At 47.7% G+C, this 9,683-nt stretch overlaps 1 protein-coding gene across 1 annotated transcript; it reads right to left on the bottom strand.

Annotated features, from left to right (window-relative positions):
- Positions 1–2,383: 2,383 nt before the first annotated feature.
- LOC100194008 (Peroxidase 64) lies at positions 2,384–3,984 on the bottom strand. The gene is made up of 2 exons (NM_001139072.1): positions 3,555–3,984; positions 2,384–3,481 (listed from the first exon to the last, which is right to left on the bottom strand). Exons 1-2 carry the CDS (start codon positions 3,792–3,794, stop codon positions 2,711–2,713), a joined length of 1,011 nt encoding a protein of 336 aa, NP_001132544.1. The 5' UTR covers positions 3,795–3,984; the 3' UTR covers positions 2,384–2,710.
- Positions 3,985–9,683: the final 5,699 nt, after the last annotated feature.

Genomic DNA, 9,683 nt, shown 5'->3' on the forward strand with positions numbered 1-9,683 from the left:
CCTTGGTTAGGGATCAGATGTATTATGCTCGGATCCAGGTCACTTCTGATTACATATTAAGGCAGGAAGGACGTCGGCCACGTTCCAAAAGTGAGGCATCAAACAAATACTTAACCGAAGAAGAATATCTTGAGGTAAATTGTTTTTATCCTAATTCATGTCCAAGTGTTAGTACTAACAATACATTGGATCGAAATAAAGTTTTCAGACTCGGTGCCATGGATGGCATCAAATGAGGCTGGTTGGCGGGCTGTATGCAAATATTGGGCAACAGATGGATTTAAAGGTGTTTCAATGAGAAACAGCTCAAATCGTGGGCATGATGTTCACCACAGATATGGTGGTGATGGCCACGTTCGTTTGGCAAAGCGCATGGTAAGTGTAATTTATGGTCGTGCATATCATGAATCTTCTATGTGTTTATGTTATTTTCTCTTGCCTGTAGGAAGCTAGTTCTGGTGTTACGCCGAGTGATGTTCAGGTTTACCTTAGAGGTCACAGGGGGTCGGATCCTACAAATCCAGAACAGTTGTGTTCTCAGTCAGCTGCTGAGCGTGTGGTGAGACTTTCGCAACTAGTTACAATGCACTTCTATTCTAAGAGTCGAGAAAAATATAACTGCATTGTTTATTATTTGTCAGGCCTCATATGGTGCTTCCATGATGTCGGAGCATGGGCAAGACTATGATTGGATGAATCAGCCTATCGATCCTCAGGTTGTGTATGCTAGTGGAGGCGGAAAACCTCATGGACGGTGAGTTTGCTATTATTAATTCGTCGATTTGATCTTTTCTAACATGATGTGTTGCGTGTTTAACTTCTTTCTATTTTTTCTAGTTACCCCATGTTTGGTAGTGTTATCGACTCGACTCAGGTGAGGCCTGAAAGGTCTCGTCCATCGAGGTCGTCTAGCCGTGGTCCTCGCTCTAGTACCCAAGGAAACGCCGAGCTGATCCGGATGCAGGAAGCTTTGAGGCGGCAGGAGGAGTATAACAAGCAACAACAAGAGTACTGGGCTGCTCAATTTGCACGACAACAGGAGATGATGCAGGTAATTAGATCCTCGTGAGCCTCTACTATAATTGGAGCACATATTTTCTAATATATCCTCGTAACATAGCTTTCAATTTCTTTCAGCAAATAGCACTAGGGCAACGTCCAGATTTTTCAGCGATGACTATGCCACCTCCTCCACCTATCCCGCAGTTTGTACCGACTCCACAATTTAGTTGGGCCACACCTGCACCTCAGGTTATATTACTTGACTTTTTCTTTTGACGTTGCATAACAAGAATTTAACTACTAACATTTTTTTGAATGTTGTAGGTCCCTCCAGGAAACTTGCTAACTCCGGGAAATGAGGACTCTGAAGATGCGGTCGCTTCTTTTGTGGACGGTCTTCTAAACAGTGGAGGAGCTAGCGGATCAAATCAACCACATCCATTTGATCAACCTCCTCCATTTTGAGTAGCCTGTCTGCTTGTGTTTTTCTCGTACTATGGACTTGTGAACTTGTGGTATTGGGAACTTGTGTTATTGTGAACTTCTGAACATGTGAACTTGTGAACTTGTGAACATTGTGAATTTGTGCTTTAACTTGTGAACTTGTGCTTTAACTTGTGAACTTGTGTTATTGTGTGTTTCATGTGGTATTGTATGTGATTCTGGATGAAAACTGGATATTGTGTACAGATTGAATCTGTGTGATTGTTTGTAAAACAAAAAGCAGACAAATTCTGTTTCTCTGTTTTTTAATTATTTCCGACGGCCGCTTATTTCCGACGGCCCCGTCGGAACTAAGCTGTGACGGCGTCAGGCGCCGGCGGCCGGCCGTCTGCGGGGCCCACCTCGCTTTATTTCCGACGACGCTACCCTGGCCGTCGGAAATAAGTTTACTTCCGACGGCCCCGTCGGAAACGCTGACACTTCCGACTGGGTATCCCCTACGGCATTACTTCCGACGGGACCCGTCTTATGCCGTCGGAAGTAACTATTTCCGACGGTTCAGAACTTATTTCCGACGGTTTAGGCCGTCGGAAACTGGTCATTTTCCTGTAGTGTGCTGACACTGTGAGTGCATGCAATAATCGTCAATGATGGAGGCCCATGCACATGCACGCATGTTCTCGGTTCGCTCGTTCGCCTCGTGTGTAAAGAGATCGAGACCAATAAGCATGCTAGCTAAGCTAGAGATAGAGAGGCAAGGCAAGAGATCGAGTGCACGACAGCGAGCGCAGCGACAAGCGAGAGTCAATTAGACAGGCAACATGCATGCGTGCCAGTTGTTGCCTTCAGTTGCATGCGTGGCTAGCTTCCGCAGACCAGATCAGCTTGGATCGTGAACAATAATTTATTATGCATGCATAGCTAGGGCCACGAATTTCTCAGTAATCATCATCTCTTAATTGTATGCCTCATACATACTTACAGTCATGCGCGCAATTGGTATATATGTTACTTTTTTCTTTTCAAGAAACAACAATAATAATAGTATACAAGCTAGGCAAAAAAAAGTGCAGGTAGTACGTGATCCCATGTACAATTAAGTACACACATGAATGAATCATGCAGATGAAGTGCATATCGTCGAGAGTGATGGTGAAATAATCTCTGGCTCTGGGCCGGCTTGACTTGACGCGATTCCCGCTGCTGCTACTAGCTAGCTTAGTAGTACAGGCAGCTGACCCTCACCTAACTCCAATCCCCCCGATCAGTTGACCTTGTTGCACTTGAGCCTGACCTCCCCGGGCGGCCCGGTGAGCACCTCGATGCTGCCCATCTTCACCATGGCGGCGGCGAATCGCTGCGACCAGAGCGTGCGGTTGGCGGCGTACAGCGCCACGAGCGCGGCCGTGTCGTTGCGCCCCGCGAGCGCCTGGTCCGACGAGAACACGGCCTCGTGCGTCACCACGTTGCGGTAGTACTGGTTGTCCAGCTGCAGCGGCGTGGCGAAGTCGAGGTCGACGACGCGGTCGCGCCGCCCGCCGCCGCCGGCGGGGCACCGCGCCCTGAGCCGCGCCCCCAGCGTGGCGTTCATCGCCGGGTCCAGCTGCGGGTACAGCCTGGCGGGCGCGAAGGACGAGCAGTGGGAGCGCCCGATGGAGTGCGCCCCCGACAGCGTCACCAGGTCGTCGGCGCTCAGGTTCTTGGACGCGAAGCGGCCCAGGAGCTGCGTCAGGTTGAAGGACGCCGGCGGCAGGTTGGCCGTGGCCTCCGACGCGTTCGACACGCGCCCGTCCAGCCGCCCCGACGGCATCGCGAACCGGATGCCGCCCATGATGCGCGCCGCGTCGCGCGCCGCGAACGCCACGATGTCCGCGCACGACACCGTCCCGGGGCACCGCCGCTCCACCACGCGCTTCGCGCGGCTGATCACGCTGAACCCGCGCAGGCTAGGGAAGTTGGGCGGGGACGTCTTCTCCACCGTCCTGTTCCCCGGGCTGCCCGTCGGGTCGTCCAGCAGCACCGACGCGTCGCATCCCTGTCAAGGAGCTCAGTTGCATTATTGCATTGTCCGATTGGGCTGGGGCTGGGCATCGAATAATCCTACGTACCCTGACGAAGCAGTCGTGGAAGAAGAGCCGGATCAGGCCCGGCCCGTTGCCGGCGTCCTTGCGGACGGCGGCGTGGACGATGGTCTCGATGAGGCTCTCGGCGGCCGGGCAGCTGCCGTTGTAGTACCCCACCTGCAGCTGCGTCGCCTCCGAGGAGTAGAAGCATGCCACCGTCACCGCCACGGCCGCGACGAGCTGCCGGCGTACATGGGCGGCCCCAGCTCTGGTCTTGGCGCTCATCGTCGTCCCAGGCCAGCCGCCAGCTGCTACCACTACTGATCGAGTGGCACTGAGTAGCCTATCTATCTATCTATTCTATTCTATGATGGATAGGATAGAGACGGGAGAGCACCGCCACCGGCCGGCCCACAGCTCGCAAGCCGGCTACTGTACACTGACAGAAGGAAGCAGCCAGCAGCTAGTAGCTTGCTCGGTGGAGTGGCAAGGAAAAGAAGATCGAGGAACCTTCTATTATATATACAGATCGATCGATCGATCCAGGCATCCATGTGCAGAGTGAACTGGTGAAGAACGTACAGTGGCTACTTAATTAGGTATACTGCGTGCGTAGCTAGAGGTAGGGAGGAGGAAGAAGGCACCTAGCAACATGGCCAGCGGTGTGTTGTCATCTGGACGAACATGCACGCCATCCGATTGGGCCTGTAGCCATGACCAGCTGCTAATTAACGTACACGAATCTTGTCTTGTCTAATTATACAAACCTGCAGTAGTGCAGACCGAGCGCTGTGCCCTGCACTGCACTGCACACACCTGTGATGTGCTGTGCCTGTGCTTCGCCGCCGGCCGGGCGTCGCTTCTTGCTCGTTGACATCACACTGAGACTTCGGAACTGTCTTTGTCAGGTAATTTGGCGCAGTGAATTCAGAGGCCGGCCTGGTGGGAGGAGTGGTGTGGTAGTGAATTGAGTGCTCTGCGCCTGCCTGAACAGCTAGCTGCTGGTTTAGCGCGTAGATCCATCCATTCCAGCGTCAGGTTCAGTTTGTTTTAGTAGCAGTAATTTAGCTTCAGATCTAACGACCCTACTTGCTGCCGTAAGAGTATGCCGGAGAGCAAGAGATGGAAACATGGTCCTCGCTAACAATATCTCTGATTACTAGCTTGTCATCATTACCCACTCATGCCCAGACGGAGGGTAGCGTGCAGTATGCAACTCGGTAGCGGTAGGGACACAGCGAGGGGGTCGAACAAGTGACCTGTTACTCGAAATCCTTAACCATACGCTAGAAAAGCTCTTTCGCCTACATACCACAATTTACGTTTAGACTGCGAGCCTCATGAACGTTGGCTGTTGTTAGAGCAACTCCAATTGTTGTCTAAACAATTTCCTAAATCTTAAATTTAATAAGTGAACAAAAAAATTGTTTCTCTAATAGTTCTCTAAATAGACTTATTAATATAGTTACTTATTATCTAACCCTATTTACTCTCCAAGTTTGGCAACAGGATACAAACTCCCTAAACGCAGTTGGTACTGATCTCTTCACGCAGCGTGCTCATTTTTTTCTCTTTTTCCACGCCGCGATGTAGCCAGGTTCGATGTGCTTTTCCCCCTTTCCCGCGCAATGAGGTAGCCAGGTCCGATACACGTCACACAAGCTTCTTCTCCACCGGCAAACCACCGCCGCCCCATAGGCTGTGTTGCCAGACCACTGCTTGTCACACCCGGGTTTTAGGGGTCCAAACCCAGGCGCGAACTTCACCAAGTGTGTGCTAGGATCAAGTCTCACACATATGATGACTAATGGTACAAAAACGAATATAATATCTTTAATATATAATGGAGTTTTATACAAAATAGTTAAATAATTACATCATACGAAGACAACGATCCAGCAACCAAAGTTGACTGGGAGACGACGGCCTAGACCACTCATGAACTCATCACAACATCCTTCATGCTCCTCATCCTGTGGTACCTGTCCTTGACCTGGGGGATGTGAGTACAGCAAGAGTGAGCTCACATACTTTCATCGCTCAACAAGTTGTGGGGAATAATGTGTATGAACTCACCAAAGGTGGGAGCTCATATGAAGCGTAAGGCTTACCAAAGGAGATAGTTAAAGCTGAGCATTGCTTTTAGAGCTGGTCAAAATTTTATTAGCAATTACTAAGTATAAGTAGATACCAACCCAAATGAGTACGAGATCAAAATTAATAACAACACCCACAATGCAATGCAAATGGCAACTTAAGTTTAGTTCCATAGATTAATCATGTGAGTGTCTGAGCCGCTCAAGACCGTGAGCACGACTGATATACCAGTTTTATACTCTACAGAGGTTGCACATCTTACCCACAAGTCATGTATCCCATCTAGCCAGGGTTTCCGGCTCTTAGACACTTCCGAGGTGAATGTCTAGGGATCCACTACGAGGCATTTACAAAGTTCCACTAGCTTCAGAAAACCCGCTACGGTTTCTGAGAAGGGCAATATAGGAATCCCTCATCCGAAAAGCCATCGCAGCATGATCGACCCGAGAACCTCCCTATACGCAGCTCCTCTACCGCCCTTGCCCCTTTCGAGTAAGGTAGTCCTCCACTAGCTTTCCTTATTAGTCAGCCAAGGGCGTCTGACGTCCCATACCACCCTTGTGGTAGCACTGTTTTTCCGAGTGGTTCTCCATGCTCCAATTAACATAACGATCTTATCATAAACAATAATCAACAACAACAAAATTAGAGCATGAATATAATATAACATTACTTTCCCAAAACCAGGTAGATCAATAGCAAAACTACCCAATAGTTCTTTTGTCTGCAAGGTGTGGGATAAATAATGCTAGAGAAGCCTATTAGGTTCCATCAAATTAACCTAAGCATGTCACAATGATTAACATGAACGTTATTGGGTAAAGATAAAAGTGATCAAGGGCGCAACTTGCCTTAGACTCGAGATTCCCAGGTGACTCGTAAAAGTTATGGTTAACACCAACTTTGTCTTCAAGTGACTCGTAACCTCGCTGCTAATCGTAGCAATACAAACAAACATAGTATAGGCAAAAATTAATAGTACACCAAACACAAGAACATACTGCATAATAATGATCTATGCTTCGCAACTAGATCCTAGGTTTGAGCACCACTAAATTCGGAGATATGGTTAAAGAGTTATGATTTTTCGAAGGTTTAAGTGTTTACTATAAAATAAATGAGGTAGAAGATTTAAACATGGGTTTCATGGTAATACAAGGTTACTAGATGATAAACAATATTAATATGAGATTAATGCAACTGGAATGGATCAAAAAAGAGTTAAAATTAATTACTTATAAATTTAACAAGTTTCTAGAATTATTTTTATACTAGAAATCATTTTTCTGATTTAATTCTGAATTTTCCTAATGATTCTAGACAGCGGACACAATTATTATAAATCCCAGGATCTAATACGCAAATAACAGGACCTAATCTGAATTACTTTTACATTCACATGGACTGCGGGTTTATTTTGAAATTTCACAGGGTCTCTTACGTGAAATCGCACAGCCGAAGGGGTTTGGATGGATCTCGACCGTCCGATCAAACTCCTACATGCCAGATTAGAACACACTTCAACCGAACCGTTATCCATTTTGGGCCCTTGGATTCTGGATCCGCGGTTCGATCGGTGACCACGCCGTAAGCTACTCCAAACCACACACTAAAGGATCAAGAGCCCCGATTTAACCACTGAAGAGGTACGCGCCACGGCTAATCTGAGGCGTCCCTTTCTAGATCAACGACCGAGGTCGTTCTTCTCCCCCAGGCGTTTGCCACGACAAGCAGAGCTCACCGCACGGCGGCGGTGCCGCCGGAGCAACACCCGCACACCACCCAATGCGGCTCCTAACCTACCGACGGTTGTATCGCAAGGAGGGGAAGAGGGCGAACATGAAGAGGGCATCATACCAGTGGTGGTCACACGAAGATGCGGGTTCACGGCGGTGCTGGCACTCTGGCGACGAATCCATGATGCACCAGCCGGTTCCCCTTCGATTGAACCCTCCCACATCTTCTATGCGACCAGGCCACCCTCCGGTAGCCACGCAGGAGCTCGAGACAGGTTGGTAATGAGTATCCGTGGCGGCGGCGGCTGGCTTGTTCTCCCTCCCTCCTTGCTCTCGGTGACATCGCCAGGGTTCAACGAGGAAGACAGAGGACAAGGTCCCATGGTGCTCGACTTTTATATCCGCCCACCAACCCTACCCAACCAGCACGGAATCTGTCCGGAACGCCCGAGATCCGAGTGAAGTCTATCGTTCGCGCGGGGTCTGTTGTGAAGCGTCGCAGAGGGGATGACAGCGCGGGCCCCAAGGGTCAGTGTCGGTGTGTGGGTGAGAATGACAGCGCTGGCCTAAAGGTCGGCGCAGTGGCGTGGCCATCATGCGGCTGTGGGTGGACCCGGGCTGGCAGACGGGTAGTGGGCCGCAGGGAAGGCGCAGGTGGGCCAGGTCGTGGGAAAATGGCCCAACTGTTGCTTTGGTCTTTTTTCGTTTTCTTTTCTATTTCAAACATTCAAGCCAAATTCAAATTTCTGTTTTGAATTTCAGGTGTCCAATCTCAAAGATAATCCTAATGTGAATATAATTCCTACTATTTTCAATATTATTATTTATTCTCCTTCACATTATTTAATTCTAGAAGTAATAAATGACTTTATTACAATTTCATTTCTCATTTTATGTTTTATTTTTTCATTTATAATTTGAGGTCAAATTAAGTTATGATTCTTTTATTTCAATAAAATGCATCACAACAAAATCGTCATCATGAAATGCATAATTTTTATTTATTTATGGGTTAATTGACTAATTTGACTCCATTAATTGATTATGAAAAGGAAGGGAATTAATAAATCTCCAAAGTTTTTCAAAAGTTCCCAGAACACTAAAATAAATAAATTTATTTATTTATCTCATTATTTTCCTGTGATACACATTTTTGGGCTTTACAAATCCTACCCCCTTAAAAATAATCTCGTCCTCGAGATTAGTAAGAAAGGGAATGTATTAGAGTCTTGCCTCAAAACATATGCACAAGCAAGAATTTAGATATGATGCATAGCTTGTTATTTAAAACATATGTTCAAATAAACCTTTTTATTATTCCTAAAATAGTAAATACTAGCTACTACCTAATGTATTATTTAGGTCTTACAAATACTACTTTCTATATATATATATACTATAATCTTGTTGCTCGTTGCTTTCTTCATCGGCTTCTTCACCTTCAACCGGCACCTCTTTCGGGTTTTCGGGTTCACCGGGTTCAGCTTCTGCTTCCACATGGTTGACCTGACCCGATCGACAGATAAGGCCTGACTCTTGCCTCCTGAGGCCTGACCTTGCTTCATCGGAGCTAGAGTTGTATAAGCGGCCCTGTTGGGACAGTAGTTGGCATAGTGTCGAGTCTGTCCACATTTGAAGCATGACCTGTTTATGGATGTATTAGGAGTAACAGGTCCAGCTGGAGTGCTTGTTTGAGGAGGAGCTGATTGAGTCTGTTGAGTCTGTTGCCCGGAACTGCCACGAGCTAGTGTGCCTTGAGGTGCAGCACAACGGGGACGAGAACTACTTCCAACTCTCTTGTTTTCCAGAGCGATTGCCTTGTCTAGCAGTCTCTGGAAAGATGAAAATATGTGCGACATTAGTTGGTATTGTAGTGGCCCGATCAAACCCTCTAGAAATAGCTCCTGCTTTTTCTCATCATCATCAACCTCCTCAGGAGCATATCGAGATAGCTGGATGAATTTGTCTCTGTATTCGCTTACTGACATGCCTCCCTATTTGAGGGATAGGAAGTCTTTCTTTATAATCTTCATAAGGCCAACAGGAATATGGTAATTCCTGAAGTGAGTGGAGAATTCTGCCCATGAGATGGTGTTAGCAGCAGCGTGAGCAGCGCAGTATGCATCCCATCAATCCGCAACGGGGCCAGTAAGGCGACTCGATGCATATAACACTTTCTCCCTGTCGGTGCACTGGGCTATATTGAGCATCTTTTATACGGACTTTCACCAGACGTCAGAATGTAGTGGGTCTGAGGAGTTAGAGAATGTAGGTGGCTTGTGACTCATAAGCTCCCGGTGCTTATCCCTGGGCGGAGCTGGTGGTGGTGGATGTGGTGGTT

Source organism: Zea mays, chromosome 8 (assembly GCF_902167145.1).
Source record: "Zea mays cultivar B73 chromosome 8, Zm-B73-REFERENCE-NAM-5.0, whole genome shotgun sequence".
Taxonomy (NCBI): Eukaryota; Viridiplantae; Streptophyta; class Magnoliopsida; order Poales; family Poaceae; genus Zea; species Zea mays.